The sequence below is a fragment of the Watersipora subatra genome, chromosome 7, assembly GCF_963576615.1.
Source record: "Watersipora subatra chromosome 7, tzWatSuba1.1, whole genome shotgun sequence".
NCBI lineage: Eukaryota > Metazoa > Bryozoa > Gymnolaemata > Cheilostomatida > Watersiporidae > Watersipora > Watersipora subatra.
Window position 1 is genome coordinate 65,871,394 of NC_088714.1, and position 24,856 is coordinate 65,896,249.

The 24,856-nt window shown below is 36.3% G+C and overlaps 1 protein-coding gene across 3 annotated transcripts in view; it reads left to right on the forward strand.

Moving 5' to 3' along the window:
- The first annotated feature begins 6,289 nt into the window (after window positions 1–6,289).
- The window catches only part of LOC137399500 (streptococcal hemagglutinin-like), a 42,706-nt gene continuing 24,139 nt past the window's right edge, over window positions 6,290–24,856 (forward strand). Inside the window, exons 1-6 of one of the 3 annotated variants that reach the window (XM_068085641.1) lie at window positions 6,290–6,419; window positions 12,013–12,248; window positions 14,162–14,304; window positions 16,008–16,102; window positions 16,357–16,410; window positions 20,512–20,691. In XM_068085641.1, coding sequence (XP_067941742.1) covers window positions 6,368–6,419; window positions 12,013–12,248; window positions 14,162–14,304; window positions 16,008–16,102; window positions 16,357–16,410; window positions 20,512–20,691 — 760 coding nt within the window. In that variant the 5' untranslated portion in view covers window positions 6,290–6,367. Of the gene's footprint in view, window positions 6,420–12,012; window positions 12,249–12,802; window positions 12,897–14,161; window positions 14,305–16,007; window positions 16,103–16,356; window positions 16,411–20,511; window positions 20,692–24,856 lie in introns of those variants that run through there. The other 2 variants (XM_068085642.1, XM_068085643.1) reach the window with 2 other exon arrangements.

The following is a 24,856-nucleotide window of genomic DNA, read 5'->3' on the forward strand; positions in this document are numbered from 1 at the left end:
GCGCATATACTTAGTACACATGACAGTCTTCCCCAGGACATAAAACTCCCAGTGTTACAATGACTTCCAAATTATGCATTAGTCTGAAAGAACCTTAAACATTTTCACATCAGAAAGCTCACTTAACAGTTAAAAGATTAAACGTTAGCAAAATGGAAAGACTGAGAATCTCAGTTTTCAGATCTGATGATCTCCAACTGAAGATCCTCAGTTGCAGGAAGGGAAGCTAGAGACGAAGAATGAAATTTGTAACAGTATGTTTTTTTTAATATAGCTGTCATATTTGTTTTTTGTGCTTTCCCATTTATATAGCAAAACTTACGCCGCCAAGAAACTTGGTAGCGACCAATTACAGCGATTAGACGAAGCAGCCAATAAAACATTGTTTCTGAACTACCAGGAGGTGACCTTTAAAACGTTAGAAGGCAAAAGATTCAGAAGATGGTTTAAAGGCTTGTAAATTCAACATTATATGCAACCAATTCTGTTTGCATTCTAAGGAGAAAATGTGTTTCAAAGCTCTAGAGAGCCTATATAGTGTTAGGGACGATATAACTCAAGTGGAAGGGGTGGTGTCATTAGAATGTAAGAGAGCTTTGATTGACCGAGACTAACCTGAAGAGGCATTCTCTCTATTGTAGCATGCCTACTGTTGTACCAGGCTGTTTGCTTTCTCCTTTGCTCCCTCTTAAAATTTACCGACCTCTTGATATCTATTTGTTGTTAACATACAATTCTCGTAAGGTTCATGATTCTATTGTTAAAAAGCTAAGATGGAGAGCATCTATTGGCTATGAACAGAGCATCTATTGGCTGTACATTCTATTGCTATGTACAGTCTCTGTACATAGCAAGGGCTTCTTGTAAGTCTACATTTGTACTCATTATAAATTTCACAGTACAAACTGCCGTTCCATTTCACCATTGCTACTCGGATTACGAGGAGAGCTAGGCACATGTTGAACATCCCATCTTCCGAGTTATTCTTTGAACTTCTCATCTCTAAAGAGAAATGATATATATATATATATATATATATACATATATATATATATATATATATATATATATATATATATATATATATATATATATATATATATATATATATATATATATATATATATATATATGTATATACATATATGTATGTATATATATGTATATATATATATGCATATATATATATATACATATATATATACATATATATATATATATATATATATGTATATATGTATAACAGGACAGATAGTGCAGCTGATAAGGTATCGGGAAAGTGATCATTAGGTCCTAGGTTCAAACCCCAACAACTTCACTTTTCTAGTGATCCTTAGACAAGACCTTTGCTTGTATGTTGTCTACAATTTTTATGATGAGTGCAATAACCTAAGCCATGCCGGCTCGGACATCGCCCGGTCAAACAAGGTCCGCGCTGCCTGTAGCTGAACCAGGACAAGACAGTGAAAAATGGGCTACTGGTTCAAAACGGATGAAATGGACTCGAACTGATAACACGGACCTCATGGAGTGCTACTTTATGAGTGAACCTCAAAAGTGGGGCTACATGGGAAGGATGCATCAACTGTGGATAAACATGCGCCCTGAATTGTCGCGAACCGCTAAGCAACTTGTAGCTCAGAGGAGTAACCTACATGCGGCACCTCATATCAGAACTTGAGGTATATGAAATTAGGGAACAGTTCATCCAGATAACCTCGACCAATGAGGAGTGCATATCAACACACACTGTCATACATGCACAATCTTGTGTTGAATCACGGGTTGAAGAAGACATGCACTTTCACCTTGACCCAAGGGTGAAAGAGCTTGCGGAAAATATCATCAACAAGATGCCAGCTGTTAATGATTATGGAAGCAAGGTACCACTATGAAGAGTTAGCAAGGCCATACCTAAGAAGCTGTTAGAAGACATTAACTTGGAACTGGAGTCGATCTCAACTGGATCGATCAGTGAGACTAATGCCCTAATCTACAGTACAGCAACCGTCATTTTGGAGGAGATGGGTACTAAGCCACTGCCAACAAGGCTTCAAGCCATTCCATCCTGGCAGCTGAGGCTACAAAATAAGATCAAGGACTTGCGCAAGAAAGTTAGTAGGCTCAGTGAAAGATCTAACCACAGTTTGGAGCGTCCAAAAAGGGAAGCCACAATGGAAGCTCTAGAATCTGCCAAACAACAGCTAGTAGCACTCTCGGCACGACTGAAGCGGTACACCAAAGAGCAGGATAATAAGAGAATGAACAATCTGTTCATCAATAATCCATCTAGAGTGTATTCCCAGTTCAAAGATGGACTGCAGAGGCCAATGTCAGATCCTCTCCAATCCAGCACTTCAAAGTTCTGGATGGACAACTGGGAGAAAGAGACTACTCATAACACCACTGCACTGGGCAGCACCTGGCCATGACATGATCAAGCCTTCTGGTTGAAGAAATTGACATCACTTGACACTAAAATGGCTAAGCAGATGGAATGCCTAATAGAACAAGGTGACCATCTAGAATGGTTGACCAAAGGACGAACTGTTCTTCTGATAAAAGAAAACCAAAAACTATCGACCAATAACTTGCTTGCCCACCCCCTGAAAACTGCTCTCAGAAATAGTTGCAGACAAACTGGAAAAGCACATGATTCACTATATGACCAGGGCTCAGAAAGGAATTGGGCGCAACACCCGAGGAGCCAAACATCAGTTACTGGTAGATCGGACGGTCTGTCAAGACAGCAGGAGAAGGCGAACCAATCTTGCTATGGCTCGGATTGACTACAAAAAGGCCTATGACTCAATTTCCCATTGTTGGATACTTGAGTGCTTCAGTATGTACAATGTTCACCCTGCTCTTGTAGCATTCATCAAGATGCAATGACCAAATGGAACATGGAACTGGAGGCTAATGGCAAAAAGCTGGCGAGTGTAAAAATTAAGCGAGGCATCTATCAAGGTGACTCCTCATCACCGTTGCTCTTCTGCATATGCCTAAACCGTCTAAGCAATATGCTGGAGGAAACTCAATATGGGTACCAGTTTAAGAGTGGCACCAAAATAAACCACCTCTTCTACATGGATGACATCAAGCTGTACGCTAACAAAGAAAGGGACATTGATTCGCTAATACACCTCACTCAGGTATACAGCAAAGACATCAGAATGACCTTCGGTATTGAGAAATGTCGAAGGCTAATTCTTAAGAAAGACCATTCTATGCTCACAGATGGCCTAAGAATGCCAAATGGTACCATCAAAGATATAGAAAAAGGGTACAAGTGCTTGGGGATTATGCAAAGCAACATCAACCACGAAGCTGAGGTACGTGACAAAGCCATTACCGAATACAAGAAACGCCTTCGGCAGGTCCTACGGAGCCAGCTCAATGCCAAGAACCAAGTCATGGCAATAAATACCTACGCACTGCCAGTAATAAGATATCCAGCAGGCATAATAAAGTGGACTGAGGAAGCCATCAAGGAAACAGATATTGCAACTCGAAAACTGCTGACCATGCATGGAGCACTTCACCCAAAATCTTATACTACTAGATTGTATCTCAATAGGAAAGATGGCGCTAGGGGACTCAAAAGTGTACAGCAGACAGTGAAAAAAGAAGAGCAAAGCATCAAAACCTATGCAGCCTCCATGGCCACTTCAGATAAGTTGCTAGCTGAATTTCAATCGGCTGCTCTTACAATGGAGCTTCGCTCTGATGATGAGGAAATTGACTGGGAAACGAAACCTCTTCATGGTGCTTACCACTGACAAATATCTAATGTTGGCGATCTTCACCAGACATATATGTGGCTGAACAAAGGAAACCTAACGGCCAAAACAGAGTCGCTAATCATGGCAGCCCAGGAGCAAGTGCTTCCAACAAGGCAACTCCAAACAAAAATCTATCACACTAGAGACGATCCTAGATGCAGACTGTGCAAAGATGCACCTGAGACCATCCAACACATCATCAGTGGTTGCAAGCAGCTAGCAGGAAACGCATACACTGAGCGGCATAATCATGTTGCAGGTGTTGTGTATAAAAGTCTATGTGATGAGTATAGCCTTAATAGACCACAACACTGGTGGGAAGCTCCTAGTAAGGTCAATGAAAATGACCGCGCTAAGATCCTCTGGAACTTCTACATCCGGACTGACAAGCATGTCTTAGCAAACCAACCAGATATAGTGGTGGTAGACAAGGAGAACAAGAGGGCTTCTATAATAGATATAGCATTACCTAATGACAACAATATAGCTAACAAAGAAAAAGAAAAGGTAGAGAAATATCTCCCTCTTGGAGAAGAGATTGAAAAATGCTGGGATGTAAGAACAACTGTAATTCCAGTAGTCATTGGGGCACTGGGCGCAATAACACCGGCGCACAAAATGTGGCTTGCCCAAATACCAACAGCAGTCAACTCAGGTGAGTTGCAGAAAAGTGTGCTATTGGGAACGGCTAAGATCTTGAGGCGAGTGCTTAAACTCCCAGGTCTCTGGTAAGAGATCCGAGTTAGAGCAGAAATTACCACCCATACGGGTTAACCGGGGTGAGGAAACAATTTTTTATATATATATTTATATATATGCATGTATATATATTTATATATATACATGTATATATATATTTATATATATGCATAAACTACTAACTAATTATTAATTTAATTGCAATTACTGCCATCGCCTCAACCCCAATAACAGCACAATGGCTGGCGGCAATATTCATGTGGATACTTGCGTAATATGCCCAATGACTGATGCTTGTAAGCAGTATTGTTTTTAATATTTCATTTTTAACTCTGCCTGTTAATCTGCTTACCATATATAAAATAACTTTAAATGTGTGTCGGTAGATAAAAATGGAGCTGTGCAAGGAAAACAGTTTTTTGTACTTACAATTCCAACTCTGAGCGGTACTTTTCTAACCTTTGTATTTTTGCAATTAAATTGTATTGCGATATATACTCTAAACCTTTTGAGATAACACTTCAATTGCAAATGCTGCTGCACTCGTGCTTGACTGATAAGCAATTTGTGTGCTTGTCAGACCAATGATATACAGCCTCCCTGAGGGGGCTGTATATCATTGGTGAGGCGGACAAATTAAGGAAAGGCATCCACATACAGTATTCAAATGACTACTGCTGCAAGCCACTATGTTGTTATATCTGTTGACTGTTGAGCAGCACCATCTGAGGTTTTTACGCAATAACCAAAACATATAATTTCTCTAAAAACACTCATCAGAAACTGGTTACAAATACGAAACCTATTAGAATTTGAGTTACCTATATGCAAATTTAGGCAAGACTTGTGCTTAGACTTGCGCTTTAAGAAGGTTATATTATTTTAACATATAAAATTATTGGCATCATCTCATAAGGAAATTTTTCTTCTAAACAGTGTATAATACAACAATCAATTTTAGAGCTACTGCAATTAGGAGTTATTATTGTTTGTTAATGGTATGGGTATGGTCTCTCGTTATAGATTATATAAAATAGTGGGCGTGACTTGTTTTTTTGGAAACTAGTATCCTCTATATAGCTTCCATTGGTCGCCAAACTCTCTCACACATGGCACTGGCTTACTGCAGCTTCAGCAATAAATGGCCATAAATGACAATAATATTAGCTTACATGTTAGTTAGTAGTAGCCAGTAATATTTTATTTTATCAATAACAAAATAATAAAAAAGCCTCTAATTGCAAGCCTATCATCAAATAAACTCAGCTTACATGTTGCTGTTGAATTACATGTTGCTTACATGTTGAATTATCCCTTCGCCAGTGTTGGAAAAACATGTATATTTCATTTTCAACATATATGCAAACAGAGCTTACACACACTCAGACCTGCCAACCCAAGAGTGGGGCAATGCGGGTGATTTGGTTTTAGGGCAATTGATGTATCAATGATAGTATATATAAAATTGTAGAAATTAGGGCAAAAATCTCACGCATTTCTCACGCATTTTCATTTTTTCTTTGGGGTGATTGCGTGAGTCTCACGCCTAATGCGTAAGAGTTGGCAGGTATGTACATGTATGTTAGGTTTTCATCACGTGACAAGTTCTACCTTATTCGTATTTTATCTCAAAATCATCTCTAAATATTGTTATCAACACATAAAAACGTTGCTTAGACACAATAAAATGTTTTATTATTTGGTCCCGTTGAGCTTTCACTTTTAACAAACGTCTTTAGAATAAAATTAAGTACCAAGGTAAATTCAATCTACCGGAAATTGTAAATTCGCCATTTTCTTGCGCGAACGAGGTATAGAAACAGACAGCAAAGCAGACAGTATCAGACGTTTTTGTTTTGATTTTCGTTTTATATTTTCCAATAACAATGTCTTGGCGTCCCAAACGTGCCAGAAAGACCAAAACATTTACTGACTTTGGTAGGTGTATTGTTTTTAAATCGAATGACAAATAGACTGAAAATAAACGTAATGCGATGATATGCGATACTGGTAAATAAGCGGTAAAAATTAAAAACCGTTAAGACATATACTGTTGCATTGCAAAATTTCATTCATATTTAATGGGTTTAATTAATGTTGGATGGTTTCGAGTATGTATGAGTGCACATACTTCGTCAAATGACTAGTCAGCGACCAAAACAGTTATTTAGTTGTGTTCAAATGGGCGTGCGTCGTTTGGCAAGTTACAGGCTTTAGATTTTGTAAAAAATAGTCGTTGTCTATAAAAGACTGCTGCATAACATGTTTTTAACATTTTGTTTCAAATCAACTTCAAATGGAAGGTCTTCCAATAGATTAGCTACCCGAAGTGAAATTGTATTTTATTCCAGTTTTCTTCGATGGGGATTTTTAACTAAGCTTTAAAAAATTACAGAAAACCGTTGTAACCTCAGCTATTTATTATGATACACCTATTTTCATGATACTATAAAATGTTTGCTTCTGTCAGGGCTGATAATGTTGCACTATCGAGCGTCATTCAATATTATTTGTGTTTCTGTAATGTAATGGTATGCTTTTTACGCACATGTTATCTTTGGGTATATGATATACTAGAAATTCCACTGTCATACAGCCCACGACCAGAGAGATGGCCAGAGATATTGGCAAAAAAATAAAGGGTACTAATGGTTGAGAAATGCAATATTAGCAATCAAATGGCTCTGCAGTGCAATAGGATAACTGCAATGGTAGCTGTAATGTACTGGGTGTTATTATATACAACAATAAGCAATAATGAATGGAAAAGATGTTTATATTTTCCCCCTGCAACAGGAGAAATGCAATATTGGCCAATATTAGAAGTAAAATGCACTGATATTCTTAGAATAATCAATTTTATTAATATAGTAATAATAGAAAACCAATACACAATTTTGTTTACATTTCAAAACGTCATAGGTAGCAATATCGAAAAGTTGTGGTATTTATATAGGTTTTTAGAAAATTTATTTTTAAAAAGTGTTCGGTCATGACAAACAACAATGAAAGGAAAATATTACGTTTATATCTCTCCCTTGCAATAGGAGAAATGCAATGTTGGCCAATATTATAAGTAAAATGCACTGATATTATTAAAATAACCAATATTGTTAATATAGTAATACAGCAATAATAGAAAACCTATGAGCGTTAATGCGTCTCGAAGATTTCTGCAAACTGCAGCAAAATAAAAGCTGTTATAAAAGTGTTATAAAGCTGTGGGCCTAATTTACTGTAATGTATGTAATTCAACAACAATAAAGAAATATGTTTATTATAACTCTGAAATGCATAATTAGAAGTAAAATGGCAAGCTACTGTGTACTATACACAGTTTGAAAGTTGGTTGCGTTGAACGTAGAATGGTTTTGATAGGCGATCTTTAACAGAAAGCGGGTAGGAGCATTCACTCGTATAAAAATGTAGCAAAATAAAAAATGTTCTCGTCATGAAGGGGCGTTGTAGTTTGGCCCTAGCTTGTACGTAAGTTGTAAAGAATTTCGGCTAACGTTTTAAATAATGAAACCTTCGGTGATTGGACAAAAAACATAGGCTGATAAACGGTGTACCACAATTTCGTACCTGTAAATCGGTCTACGCCTCAAACGGTCTACGTTTATTACAAAAACCTTCGAATAAATTCGATTACAAGTAAACAGCACCATAGACTGGTAAAATGAACACGGTTTTCTTGTGAAATACGCACTACTAAATAGTTCTACAATCGGTCGCACGGCTTTATTGGCGTTTCAATTTCCGGTCTTAACTTTTATTAAACCGAGCTTTTCAAGCTTTTTGTGGCAATTTTCGTTCAAATAAATCTGTCTATTTGTGTATAATCCGATCAGATGGGTAAGTTTAAAGATAATATCGACAATTTACAAAGACTTGGTAACAGATTTAAATAGGTTTAAATGTGTTTTGTATCGTTATTATACTTTAACGACTTTACATTCCGATGCTTAAATTTCTTGATGAAATTTCTAGCCAAGGGTTCGTCTCATTGTTGATGAATAATTTTCGTAAGTTGTGTGCACATGCATTTATCATAAAAACTTCCACACATCGCTCCGCTCGTTTGCTCGTGGGACTATTTGTCACATTGTTACGGAGAGTTTGCCTGTTAATTAATTTGTTGATTACCCAATCTAACAATGTGTTCAGTCAAACTTTTCACATTGTCAGTTCAACTGAGCCTTTACCACTAGTAGTATTATAACTGAAACTATTACACTAGTAGAATAACTGAACCTTTTACACTAGTAACGGAACTGAACCTTTTTCATTAGTGGTGTACCGTAAAACCTTTATTTGAATGCCAGGTCGCTCTATTTTTCATCCCTCCTTTAGTGGCGGCAAAATTGAGGTGGCGTTCAAAGAAAGGCTGGTTTTGTATTTTTTAAATAGCTCATTTGAATTTTGAGAAAAAAAATTTAACCCTTTTACGGACAAAGTAAATGTTTCCTGTATTTTGCACTCCACTTAGGTGGAGAGTGCACTTATGTGCACTCTGCACGTAAAGGTTGACTTGCAACAAAATTCACATTACCGTTAATTGATATGAAAAGATTTACCATGTCTTACTCTGTTGTGTTGTAAGTGCAATATATGTGGAAAGGTATGGGGCCTTACAGTGCCTCGCGTTGCGTGTTCACAACTCGAGTTGCACAACTCGAGTTGTGAACACGCAACGCGACTTTGTAAAAGTAAGGTGCAATATATTGGTATTACGGAAGCATAACCTTAGATCTGGTTATATTAACAATGGTACATCAATAGGCACCCGTTAGCTAATAGAAATTAAGCTATGTGTGCATGTACTGTAAAACTAAAGCTAATGGCGAATTATAGTGTGCCGTGCTTGCAACTCGAGTTGTGTAAATATAACTCGAGTTGTACAACTCGAGTTGTACAACTCGAGTTCATCAAAACCCAAGCCGAGTTCTTTCAACAGCAACTCGAGTTCAACAACTCGGCTTGAGAACATCTCATCGTTTCATTTTCTCTAGCTATATGGAATTTTTTTGGTGCATCATTAAACGCCGTTGAAATAATTTCTATGTTCATTTTCGGTGTTCATTCAGTTTCTTGTCAGGTTCTAGAGAGATAACTCTTTTTTTATTTGAAAAAGAAGTTGCCCGGCTCCCACATAGATTGTTTTTTAGTTTGCTTTTTACATTCTACAATTGTTTTTGTCTCGTTATATTTATAGAAATAAATATGCTCAAATATCGTCAATATACATAATTTAAATGTGTATATATATTTAACTCGAGTTGTACAACTCGAGTTGCGAACACGCAACGCGAGGCACTGTAAGGCGCCATAGGAAAGATGATTACAAGCTCTTGAAAGCTCAAAAACGAACAGAAAATCGCAGCCACACGAGACCGCCGTAGTTTGGATTCCCTTTCCAAAACGGCTCAAATGTGATGTAGTTGTGAGAGATGGTTTCTGTTTACAATTTCTTGCAACCTTATTCGTTGAAATCTTTTCACAAATATACTTCACGCATTAAATAAAACTATGTCTATTGTTCTTATGCGTCTGTTTTATTGTCATTGTAATGCTGTCACTTTTAGCACTGATATCTTATAACTTACTGTAAAAAGTCGTTAAACTTTTTAACCTTAGCTCGAAGGAGTGCATATCATTGTCTGATAATCATGACAAGCCTGTTGGTCACCTGTGATAATCTAAAAGTTCTGCAAAAATTATTTGCGAAGTATTGGGTCACATGATCAGAGAATGACTTGACGATTGAATAATGCCGAAACAAAACTGTAAAGTAGCGAGCATCTATATTTGATACGGGGTCTTCGGTAAAACCCGAAGTGTTTGTCATAAACTAGTACTACGATAAGTTTTATATTGAGCTTTGTATTGGCCTTTCAATTCACGTGAGAACATCACGTGACAAGACAATAACCAAATTTCGTGGTTACGTCAGAGAAATAAAGAGATTCCAATCTACGGCCGCTTTTCGTTTTTGAGCTTTTAAGAGCTTGTAATCACATTTCCACATATTTGGCACTTACAACACAACAGAGTAAGACATGGTGAATTTTATGATACCAAATAACTGTAATGTGAATTTTGTTGCAAGTCAACCTTTAAATGAGTCAGCAGATTTATTGCATCCAAAAGGTTTAATATCGCTCCATCGGAAAAAGAGAGCAAGATATAGGCGACATTCGCCTCGCCCGTATTAGGGCTAAATTTATCTTCCAAAAATTCTGACGAGCTATTTGAAAAATAGACCGCCAGCCTCTATTTGAACGCTGCCTCCAAATGACGGTCACTCTAGAGGAAGAGTTGAAAAATTAAGCGCCATGGCGTTCAATTAGAGGTTTTATGGTATATTAAAAAACAAGTGACATACATGAACCATACCAAAATATTTGCATCATTTGCTTGGCCAGTTGCATTCTGATTGTAGCTTTCGATGGAACGAACACCTTTTGGCGTTTCAGTACCTTCCACAATGTTTTCTGATGGTGGCTTTTCTTCTGCACTGCTGAACTAGTCGATATTAACGTCCAAACAATTTTTTTAGCAGAGCAAAATTTGTACGCGGTGCATTTCACACAAATAATGATAAACTTGTAACCGCATGCGTGCCGAGACCAACTTTTAGCCTGAAACTAGTCGTCAATTTACCATTTTAAATGTAAACCGTTGTTCACATATGTCGAAGGATCAGAATTTGCATTAAACAAGGAAATACTACTAGCCTGAGACAGTTATTAATTATTTTATGGTGTTGATTTCAAAGTTTTACTGAACAGCTTTGGGAGTGGGAAGCGGACTTCTCTAGGAACAGAAACAACGAAATAGTTAATTGTTATTGATGTAACCGAGTCATTAATAGTAAGATTTTGTGGACCATTTTCCACTGATCATTTTCTATTATGGTTTAACGAAGGTCATAAAATGTTAAAATGGCGGGCGAATGAAGGCTGCCGCTCCATTAAAGGGTGGCACTCCAGTTTTCAACCTTTCTCTTATAGTGGCGATCAAATGGAGGCGATGTTCAAATAAATGTGGCATTTAATTAGAGGTTTTATGATAACTGAACCTTTAACACTAGTAGTATAATTGAACCTTTAACACTAATAGTATAACTGAACCTTTAACACTAGTAGTATAACTGAACCTTTAACACTAGTAGTATAACTGAACCTTTAACACTAGTAGTATAACAGAACCTTTTGCACTAGTAGTATAACTGAACCTTTAACACTAGTAGTATAATTGAACCTTTTACACTAGTAGTATAACTGAACCTTTAACACTAGTAGTATAACTGAACCTTTAACACTAGTAGTATAACTGAACCTTTAACACGAGTAGTATAACGGAATGTTTTCCGCTAGTAACATTCAAATCTTGTTTTATTGCTACTGCTGACCAAACTAAATAATTTGTGGCTCTGAGAACATTGACTAAAATGGCTATATGTAGCTAGTTAGCAAAATTCTCTCTAGTTTTAGTAAGGATTGGTCACATCTTCTGGTATCTTTTGCAGTTAGTGTGGACTATGACCTTGACACACATACTAGTCCGTCAGAAGAGCTTAAAGCAGCAAGTCTCACCGCGGACAATGCTGAAAGCCAGCAATACAATTCTTCAAAAGTAAATCAACAATGTCTCATTCCTTTGTTCGATCAGATAAAACAGGAACCAGATGAGACATGTGTTCTTCCTACAGATACAGTTATTACTGTTGGGTTACAGCGACAGAAAAAGATAGCTCACAGCAAGGTTTGTTTATATACAATTCCACCAAACTTTTAAATGTTTGTTCGCTGTAATTAACCTACAGATTTCGAATAAATAATAGTGATCGTGATTAGTTACAATCATACCTCTACATATAACTGCCCCAACATTCAGAAACTTGAGATACAAGCTGACTTTCTAGCAAGTTTCTTCCTTGAGATACGAGATATATTTGAGATATGAGCGCACTAGCTGGTTTTCTATGGCCACTACACTGTATGGCCAAGTATGCAAGAAGCCGCATTCGAGAACAGCATCGCCTGATTTTCTCCTCAAATCAGTTTGAAAAAGTTTTTAACAGATTGGCTAATAGTGGTAGTGAACATGAGGCACCAGCGCATAACCGTAAAGGCGTAAACAGATTGGCTAATAGTGGTAGTGAACATGAGGCACCAGCGCATAACCGTAAAGGCGTAAACAGATTGGCTAATAGTGGTAGTGAACATGAGGCACCAGCGCATAACCGTAAAGGCGTAAACAGATTGGCTAATAGTGGTAGTGAACATGAGGCACAAGCGCATAACCGTAAAGGCGTAAACAGATTGGCTAATAGTGGTAGTGAACATGAGGCACAAGCGCATAACCGTAAAGGCGTAAACAGATACTAAAAAATATGACGACAAAATCACAGTAAGTTGAGTAAAAGATTAAAACTTGGCTTGAACCTTTTCACCGCCGTAGATGCATTTATGCATCTTCTATGGTCGACTGCCGTAGACGCATTTTTGCGACTTTCGTAGCAATTTTGTAGTAACTTAATTTTATTATTCGTTTACAACATAACCTACGATCTTTGGGGCTTTTATGGTATTGACAGTGTTGTCTGAAAACTTCTCTATAAAAGTAGCCTAAAATAACAAAGCAATTTTATATTTTTGTTTGGGAGTTTCCAACATAAAAACGAACCTTTTTTCTTTTTGACGTTCAAACTATTTAGTGTTATTGTGGCTTTTGTAAGTACCTTCCGAGTTAGAAAACAGATTATTACTTATGTTGATGACATTATAGCCAATTCAGATTCAGATTTTTGTGATTACACAGATAATTAAAGTAGCAGCACTGACTCTGATGGTCCTGAAAGTAATAGTTTCGTAAGAGTAAGGAACATTGTAGAGGATCGTTTTAGCTTTGCAGCAACCGTAGCTTCACATAGCTTTAGCAATGCACAAAATATAGATACATTGAATTTTTTGTATAGCACTATTTGTTAACATATTGGCAAAATAAAATATAGAACAAAAGTGTTCTAGATAGAGTTTGAAGTTGCAAAAAATTGTATATGTATCATGAAGCAAAATTAGCAATTTTCGCTAAAATGGCTGGCAGTAGGCCGATAGCTAAATTTGTACATAGATGGCAGTAAAAGGGTTAAGTGTGTGTTTAGTAAGCTAAATTCATTGAAGTTTGATTCAAAGTTTCTACATGATTGACGTAAGGTCACAAATCTTTAGTGTACCAATCACGTTGATCATAAATCTCTTGCAGACCACCATTATCTACAACATGTGTCTCGAAGGTAAGAACTCCATACGGCAGTGTGCATAGTGATGTTACATTGTATTGCAGATCATAACAATTAAATGGGTATTAGTTACTTTGTCAGTGTAGGTACTGAATTATAACAATTAAGAACACTTCCATAATATCCTCTTTAGGTAGTTTTTCATAATACGGTAACGGATTAATTTTTACTTAGTCGTTTTATATAGGAAATGTTGCCTTAGATGCGAGTAAATTGACAGACAAGCTCAGTCTCGGAACGCATTTTAATCTTGTATGTCGAGGTATGGCTGTACTTCCATTTGATGTCTAGTGGTCTGTTTTTTGAGATTCCATTGTATTGGTTCTGATATCATTACTGTAGACCTGCATCTCATGAAATTTTTATTTTGTAGGTTTCGCTAAGAGCAATGGACAGAATACCTCTGACACTATTAGAGTCAATTAATGCTTCCTGTTTGAGAGATCTCTTTGGTATCCTTGAGTCAGACGAAATCTCTCGCCAATTTACTTACAAATGTCAGCTTTTGCCTTCTAGGTATGTATTTTGCTCTTGTTGGTCATTTTTATGCAAATAAGGAAATGTTTTGTTTAAAGACTAATGCTGATCGTTTTTGCTAAAAGTATCGTTTCAATTTTTCAGGAATACCAAAGTATATCTTGGTAGTTAGCTGAGATCGGCCTGACTATGAAATTATGCTTCATAGCTTCTGTATCGCTCCTGTGTCACTCCTATGTTGCCATTGTCACATAAAAACAGTTGGATGATTAATGCTTTTGTTTAGTACGATGGATGAATTGCCTTTCCGTATGTGCGAGCTGTTTCTCGTCCATAATTTGAATAGTCAACAAGAAAGATTTCACCATACCGTATATCTATATTTCTCAAAGGTTGTGTGTGTCTGTCGTTGTTTATATGCCCATCTATAACCATAAAAGTCTTTGAATAAAGTATCCGCATTGCAAAAAATTTGATCTTAGAACCTCTCATTCACCAGTTCGACACCCTACCAATTCAGCCACACAAGCTTGATAGATTTGCTAAGCGATATATGACGCTATATGGTAGCCAATACGCTACGCTTTATGTATGTAGCCAATACGCTATGCTTTCAGCCACGAAAGCGCTACGCTCTCGGCCACGAGAGCGCTACGCTTTCGGCCACGAGAGCGCTACGCTTTCGGCTTAGTACTCGCTTTTTCTTTATGAGAAACTGCAGCTCTAGTTAGTAAGTTATGTAATAGATGGTACATCTAGAGGACATGTCAAAATGAATTTGTCTGTTAGTGTTGTTTTACAACCATTCTCAGTACACGCTGCTTCAAATGATTGTAGCTACGTTTGACACGGAATATGAAGTAGCTTTAGTCGATATTAGCAAGTATAGTTCTCTACTAAAACAGCTTGTATGAATATGCATTCATGACCTTTGAGCTAGTGGTACCTGCCTAAGATGAGTAAAAATTCAAATCTAGTAAGTGTCGCGAGCGTTATAATATTGTTTATATACAAACTTATGATAAACAAGATTACAAATGGTGAAAACTCATGCTATGAGTTGATAACACACAACTAATCTTTTTAAATTTTGTAAACAGTTTAAAAACCATTTTCTTACAGTTTCAAGTGCTTTACACCACACATGGGCTGTTTTTAGCAGAAAACGCGGCTATTTATGATTTTGTGACTCACCATGTCATGAATTTAAAGATTTTGTTTCCTCTTTTATACTACTGAAATATTCACTCATGTAAATTAGAACTTGTTTTATACTACTGAGATATTCACTCAAGTAAGTTAAAACTTCTTTTATACTACTGAGATATTCACTCAAGTAAGTTAGGACTTCTTTTATACTGCTGAGATATTCACTCAAGTAAGTTAGGACTTCTTTTATACTACTGAGATATTCACTCAAGTAAGTTAGAACTTCTTCTATACTACTGAGATATTCACTCAAGTAAGTTAGAACTTCTTTTCCACTGTTAACTGCTCATCATTCAGTAAATTTAGTTAATTTCAATCATTCCATTTTGATGTGAGTTGGTTGATTTTGGATTTATCGGTCTGTTGCAACTGTTCAGATTAACTCCTTTGTTTTTCCCATTAGATAAAGTGTTTGAGAATAATATTTTCACTGTCATGAAACTTATTCATGTCAGAAATCAGATGCATGGTTGACAAGCAGATAGCAACTGCTTGTTTTGCCATCGGCTAATGCTTTTTTATATTCTCACCAGTTGTTCGAGCACATTCAAGAGCTTTGGTAGTGAAAGCGGGGCAAGAAGGAATTTAGAGCATCACCTCACACAGCATGTTGCTGACCTATCCCGAGGTGAGTTAACTTACATACACCTACCTTGCTTACCTCACGTGTCTTACATACACGTACCTCACCATGTGCCCTATATACATTCACCGTGTGTAGCTTCCATACAATTATACACTCCTACATACATGTACTCTATATACATACCTCCTATACAAGTACTATACACTCCTACATGTACTCCATATATACCATATATACAAGTGTAGATATGTACATCTATGTACAGTTTGCCTATTTCATACTTGCATTTATTGCAGAATGTCCGATTGGATTCACAGCTGAGTCAGTGCAGGCAAGAGAGCGAAGAATGAGTGAGTAGCTTTGACTTGCAACAAAATTCACATTACAGTTATTTGGTATCAAAAGATTCACCATGTCTTACTCTGTTGTGTTGTAGGTGCCAAATACGTGGAAATGTGATTACGAGCTCTTAAAAGCTAAAAAACGAAAAGCCGCCGTAGATTGGAATCTCTTTATTTATCTGACGTATTCATTACAGTTTGGTTATCGTCTTGTCACGTGATGTTCTCATTCTCACGTGAATTGAAAGGCCAATAAAAAGCTCAATATAAACTTATCATAGCACTAGTTTATGACAAACACTTCGGGTTTCACCGAAGACCCTGTATCAAATATAGATGCTCACTACTTTACAGTTTTATTTCGGCTTGGACTAATCGTCAAGTCGTAATCTGATCATGTGACCCAATACTTCGAAAATAATTTTTGCAGCACTTTTTGATTATCACAGGTAACCAACAGGCTCGTAATGATTATCAGACAATGATATGTACTCCTTCGAGCTAAGGTTAAAAAGTTTAACGATTTTTCAGGTAAGTTAAAAGATATGTGCTAAAAGTGACAGCATTACAATGACGATAAAATAGACACGTAAGAACAATAGACATGATTTTATTGAATGCGTGAAGTATATTTGTGAAAATATTTCGACGAATGAGATTGCATGAAAGTGTAAACAGAAACCATCTTTCACGACTACATCACATTTGAGCCGTTTTGGAAAGAGAATCCAAACTACGGTGGTCTCGTGTGGCTGCGATTAACTGTTCGTTTTTATCTTTTAAGAGCTTGTAATCACATTTCCACATATTTTGCACCTACAACGCAACAGAGTAAGACATGGTGAATCTTATGATACCAAATAACTGTAATGTAAATTTTGTTGCAAGTCAACCTTTAAAGTAAAATCGGCAAAATTGATCTTGGTTAAAACGCTCAGGAGAAAAATATGTCTTTTCTGAGCGTTTTAACCGCAATCAAGTTTTGCCAATTTTAATCTGAAAACGTCCTGGCAGTCAGATCACCTAAAACAACAAACAAATCTCAAATGATAGAAAAATATCTATACTTTCTGATAAAAAGTTTTTAAGCTTCACATGAGAGGCCATTTAACTTGCAACAAGCAATCTATGCTTTTAATTTGTATATAGTTTGTATATGTACATGTATTTACTGATAATTACATGCACTTGTGACAGTGCTCTGATAACTTGGACGCTCTGATAACTCGAACACTTTTGCTCGGTTTCGTGAAGTTTGAGTTATCCATGTTTCACTGTATATATTAATAATTATTATTACTAGTAATATAATAATCTCCTAGTTAGCCTTCACACTATCGGTTTTAAACGACATATAGATGTCTGTTATAGATACTAGTATTCCCGCAGTCTAGCATGCCATAAGTGATTGTCAGGTATGACATATAGATGTCTGTTATACATACTAGTATTCCTGCAGTGTAGCATGCCATGAGTGATTGTCAGGTGTGACATATAGATGTCTGTTATACATACTAGTATTCCTGCAGTGTAGCATGCCATGAGTGATTGTCAGGTGTGACATATAGATGTCTGTTATACATACTAGTATTCCCGCAGTGTAGCATGCCATGAGTGATTGCCAGGTGGGACATAGATGTCTGTTATACATACTAGTATTCCCGCAGTGTAGTATGCCATGAGTGATTGTCAGGTGTGACATATAGATGTCTGTTATACATACTAGTATTCCCACAGTGTAGCATGCCATGAGTGATTGTCATGTGTGCCAATAAAGCAAAGAGAACAAGTAGTTGCAGAATTATTTAGAAATACTCAGAGGTGGTCGATTGGTGCAGGCGTAAGACTGTCGGTCTAGCAACCTGAATGTCACGAATTGAACTCTTATTGAAATCAGTCTTTTATTCTAAACTGTAACCCTGGCTTCAGAAAAATAGATGGGTAGGCAGACACTTGTCTTCCAATGGTGAACATCTTTGTTTCGCTTTATTTTAGACAAATACATCATTTTTCTATATTTCCACCATAGACATTGCTGTCTAGAAAAAAAGTTAACCAATTCGATTGAAATTGAAGGTGTGCGCCCTCTCCCCTTAGTGTGACGGGATATTGCTGTAACCATTAACAGTAAAACCAAGTCAAGTAATGAAAAAGGAGAAAAGTTGTCTATATAAACCATTAATACCAGAGTTAATGTGCTGGAAGTAGATTAAAAAGTTGAGTTTTGTTTTTTTTCAACTTGAAGGGCCAAAGGTTGAGTTTGGGAAGATCTTGGAACAGATTAGGCAATTGACATGCATTTTACAGTTTGTATTTAATGTAAAATTCCTATAACAAAAACGTCCCAGAATGGATTACAGTGCGCCTCTGGGTTACGATGTCCATGTTATACGATTTTTTCGCCTTCGATGTCACACAGGATGTTTTTTCGTCCTCGTCATTTTTTTCTCCATACGATATTAGCAAACTTTTCTCTCGGGATTAAAATTTGGCAGTATGAACACGTCGAAATAATGAAGATGCCAATACATTATCCGCCGAACTTCTCACAATGCCTGAAAAATAAACAATGCTCGCTCTTTCTCTGTTCAGCGGTATTCGTTATAAGTTATAGTGAAAACGAAACCGGCAATAGATAAGAGATAAATATCAGACGATGGCTAAGTTGGAGTTTAGTAAAATACATTCTAAAACCTAGCTTTAAGTATGTGTTTAGTAAGCTATATTCATTTAAATTAAGTTCAATGTTTATGTTATACGTCTGTCTCGAAGGTAAGAACTCCCTATGCTATGTACTGCAGTTCATAAGCACTAAATACACCAAAGTCACTGTAGGTAATTATAGTTACTAAGGTTAACATACTATTAAGGTAACCATACCGTAGTATGGCGAGGGTTCCCTGTATTTACATTGTAGGAACATCTACTGTAGTTGATTGTTTCCAGAAATTGCGGTTTTTATTTTTCTTTTCATATGATGCCTGCAGTATATCAACACACTTAACCTTCCCCTAATTAGACATTTTCATCTAAACTTATGAAATTCTAGATGTCTGTATTCCAAGTTGAAGCTAATAGAGAATAACAGTTCACAGCCAGTTGAAGCTATTCGCTTTGCGCCTTGCAGCAGTAGATTACAAAGATGTGTCAACATATTAGAATTTACCACTTAGAACCTACTATGCAAAGCTTACCATGTAAAACTTAGCACATAGAACTTACCATTAAATGTAAGCTAACTAATAGTACAGTTGAAATGCAATGAAGGCCGTAAGCATTATTATAACTAAAATTATCAAGTTTGGCTATATATTAATTAGGATGATTTAATAGAAAATTAAATGACAGAATTGTTTTAAAATGATCTACTAATCTCTACATATAATATACATTCAAATTCTCAACTTTATTAGGGAGTTTGCCCACTTTCATGTTTATAGATAGTCTTTAGAAATGTGTCTATTTGTCTCATTTATTTAGTTTTAATAAATAGTATGAGAAAATGTTCTGACGGTACATCTGAATACATCTATAATTTTAGGTTCAGTTGAGTTATTGTGAAGTAATTTATGGCTGTTTTAAGTTCGCTGTTACTTAGTTGGTCCTTCGCAGTTTATATTGAGTCATCTTCAGGTGAAACAATCTATTAACACCAGCAGCGTCTTCTATGTTTCAAAAACAAATTCTAGGTCATTTGGAGCATCAGTTTTTTGTAACTAGCTGACTTGTATATGCACACAACCAGATATTAAATTACATTAAAAAATAGTGGGTTAATATTTAGAAAATACTAGGCCGAATTTTTAAATACTTCAGCTCTTTCGCGATTTTTTTCTAAAGTAAAGTTATTTGCTAACAGTATATGCAAAAAGCTTCAGTGGTATGTTCATGCAGTCACTTATAATGATCTAGTGGAACTAGCTTGAAATTTGACTTTAAATGACAAACTCCTCTCACACATTGCTGGAATGTTTTACCTTCCAGAAGTCTACAAGCTCATTAAAAGAGTGATATTATTAAAAATGATTAGGGGATATGTATGTGAAAGTAGTACTTCATCTGCCTAAAAGTGGCTCCTATAGTCAAGTAACAAATGTATTCTAATCACAGAGAGACAGATGAAAGAAAAGCTCAAGTTGAGGTCGGCTAAGGTAGTCTTAGAACGATTGCCCAAGTCCTCACTTAAAAGCGCAAAAAGTGTGCACCCGAAGCCAAGCAAACAATACTCACCTGTCGGTAAAAAGAAAAAGAGACCAAGGCTAACTAGGCCTCAGGTTCCATATGTCTTGGGTAAGTCTACCCATTGCTTTCAGCTCAGTTTGTTTTGGTATTGTTACGTAGTTGCTTATCCACTCAACCAAAGGTGCACTCACTGGTACTATCTGACTTATAAAGTTTCACAATTTTGGTTCGTAAACTAAATGCTTAGTAATATATTGCCTTTTTGTCTAAGAGCTATGTGAAAGCTACAATATAACAATACATATAACCATTCACATATTTATAATGGTAAGTTCACTTGAAGTCATTTAAAAACATGCACATCTTTCAAGATTTCATAAAATTGTTAACCCTTTTACAGGCAGATGGAGCCATTTATGGCACTATATGACGAGTGCTAGTGCGAATGATAAAAATTATCTTTTCAAAGTTCGCTAAGCAAAGTCTCAAAATCTCTTTAAGATGTTCACATCTGTGTCAAAATTAAAATCTAGGAAAAATTTGCCGTAGTTAGTTGTTGATTTTGATCTCAATTTCAAATGTCATAACATGGATTTGGAATTACCCTCTCATTTTTCATGATTATAGTTTTGTGTAGTGCTGCATGATAAAGCGATGTAATTCGATGTGACGGTATATTTCAGTGGATGATTTTATATTTGGTCAGTTTTCAAATCGATATGAATATCGAAGCCGATATTTTATTTTGTAAAACTTGAGTTGTCTATTCTCCTTATTGTAAAGAGAGGACAACTCCTGTTTTTCAATCGATGTTAACCAATATCCCCTCATATTGTTCATGTTAAAGCCTAACACTATATCGAAAGAAGACAACTCCAATGTTCGATATTTTTCGACATATTTAGAGACCAAGTAATCAAATGTACATGCAAAGATATCGTGCAGCACTAGTTTTGTGCTTAACCCTACCACATGCATGCAAATAATGATGAAGACACAGCACATTAAACTATACCATAAATTCTGTAGTATTAATGTCATGACTAATGATGTCAGCAGCAATGATTGTCCCTTCTTCAAGTTTCTGATAAGTACAGTTCCTGGTCTATTTAGAAGGACCACCAGTTTTCTTCAGGAGCACTTTGATGGACTGAACACCTATAGTGACGGTATCCTACTGCTCAAAGTTATACGCCATAATTGCAAAAATGATCTTCTCGTACTTCGTAGGCAATGGTTTTGACAAAAAACTTGGTTGTTACTAGGAGGTGAGAGCAGAGGAGTTTTCTTCCAAAGCGCATGATTTGTACATTTATATTTTAAACTATAGGTTTCACTTCAATAGAACTGGTCAGAATTTTTTGCATGAGACAGTCCTCTGCAAATGCCACTTTCAGCTTGATGCTCATTATATATCTCACTATAATGTGAAGCTATGTAAGATGGGCGGTCCATCATTTCTATTCCCTGTGTCAATTATGAAATGTCCCTATGGTGCCCCTTCCTGCTGTTGATCGGATTGCCTCTTTTGTCGACTAGCGATATAAAGGATATGAGGGTAAGAATGCGAAACATGGCACAGAGTTGTTCTCTCTGTCTCTCTCTCTCTCTATGCCCCTTTCTGTCCTTGACTGTTGTTGACACTCGACTAGTTCTGCTTATTACCAGTTGACTATTGCATGCCGCTCATTTGCTTTTCATTTACTGTTTGAGCAGCTATTTCTAAGTATTTGATTTCAATACTTGATTTGGTTAACTTTTGTGAAATTGCTTTAGGTGAAGGTTTTACACGCATACACACATTGTGTATTGTGCGCGCACAGCGATCGTGCCAAAACATGGGCGTGATTATACGTACGCTTCAACACCTGGAAGCCAAAATTTTACCCATTTTCGTATTGTTTTTCGAGTTCTCAGCCATTTAGTTTTTGATGAGAGTTGCATTGAATTTATATCCAAATCAGAACAGACTTGTTTCTACACACACTATCGTTAAAAATCAGAACATACTTGTTTCTACACATACTATCGTTGAAAATCAGAACAGACTTGTTTCTACACATACTATCGTTGAGAAACATATCGGTGTGATTATTTACTTACAACCGCTTTTATAATAGCCTTTGATTACTGTCAGACTCAATATAGAAGACAAGAAGACCACATTGCCCTCTCTGGTAACATTTGGAAATGGTAAGTACATTTGATACAATACACAATGGAAGATCTTAAACCCTTGAATACTGTGATGGTCCTCCTAAGAAGTGGGTTTAACTTAAATGTGTGCTGATATCTTATACGACTCGCATAACTGAACATTATGAGACCTCTTGTCGTGTATCCACGTAACTCTTGATGTTATTATGGTATTTCTTTACTTGTTGATGCCTATGTTCAATGAATTAAAAAGTTTTCTCCACACTCTACTAAGATACCTTAACCTTCGTATGGCTATTGTAGTCGATTTTGACTATGACATGAAATCTTTAGCAAGCCTAGATTTATATTAAAAACTCACTGGACAAATCTTACTGTAAGACGCTTGTTTTCAATAAAATGAGCCTATAAAAGGATATTGACCCTTTGAGTCAACTAAGAATTTCTTGTCACATATAATTGCAACAAATATGGGAGCCTTCAAAAGTTTGCAAATATCAAAATCTTTGCAATTGCTTACAAAGGAGCAACTTATCATGGTTGGAACAATATGGTTTCCAGTGTAAAAGTATAGGAAATGTAGAACCTATTATCTATGCATTGAGACCCATAATTAACATCAGAGATGTTGTGAGACTGATTTTATCTATAAGCCAAGTAATGTATCCAAGTTAATTTACAAAGATCATAAAATTCTGTTAACCCTTTCGCGGGCAGAGCGACGTTTTTGTCGCTTTGCTATACGGATGCTAATGGGCAGTGCGACGTTTTTGTCGTTTCGGTAATGTATTTTATTATTGCAGTTTCTGGTTAGCTAAATGCTATTTTTGATTTAATTTTTTTACCAATAGCAAGCTACGATATAGTAGTTTCGGTTAGCCTCAAAAATTGATTTTAAGGCTGACAAAAAAACCATCGTTTTTAGCAGTGATGAATAAATAAACTTTCGAAAAAAATTAGAAAATTGTTTGAATAATTTATCTACCTTTATTTTTCTTGGTTTGGTTTTAGCTTTTATTTACCGAATTTTTCGAGAGTTTGATTTTAGTTTACCGTCATGGCGACTTCTAAAAGGACCTCCCGAGATTATTCTAATAAAGCAAGTACTAGTACCGAAATTACTAAGAGATTCAGAGCTGACAGTGACTTTTTAGATTTAGTAGCAAGAGATGGCAGTGAATCAGATTCGGATTGTGATTGGAATGACTTTACATCTGGAAGTGACAGTGATGAAAAGGCTGGTAGCAGTAATGATGAGGATGTGCGTAAGAGTGATGCCAGTGCCTGGAAGAATATAACCAACATGAACAGAGATAAATCTCCTACAATTCAGCAGTTTATAGCAGTGACAGGCCCAGTATTTACTCCAGTAGATGCTCAACCAGTAGAGTATTTTGAAAAGTTTTTTGAGCCTGTCAATCCAGGAAGTACATCTTTGTGGGAGCTCTTTGTTACACGAATAAATACATGGTGCAAAGACTGTGATGTGGACCTTTGTAAAGGAGAATGCTTTCGAAAATATCATTTGTAAATAGAGAATTATTATGAAAAGCATATATTTTATGTTATACATTTTTATTCGTTTATAATATATATATATATATATATATGCCTATGGACATATACATGTATACATTTGCACCTTTAAACATAGATATATGCACATAATAACACACAGAAAAGTGTATGAACCTTTTAAAAAAAATTGATTTTTGGCAAATTAATTCGCCCATAGGGGTCTGATTTAGTTTTGAAAATTCGCCCGCGAAAGGGTTAAGTGTGTAAAACCAGTTTTAAGCAACAAAATAGAAAATGAAGAAGATTCAAACTTGTGAGATAGTATAGATAGCATCTTTTTATTTCCTGGTCTGTTGAAAGCTGTAAAAATGAGGCTGGAGATGGCATCAATTCAGCCAGTTTCTGATGACATTCCTTAGAAGCTAGTTATACCTTCTACCATGATTTTCCAACCAAAAGTTCAAATTAGGCAGCCTTGGTGTTTGCAATGAAAATACGAATCATGTTTGCACCCTGGCCAACTTTTTAGTTCTCTAGTTATTCACGATGCTGGTCTGGTCATCATCACCAAATCTGATATTCATAAGAAATTACAGTG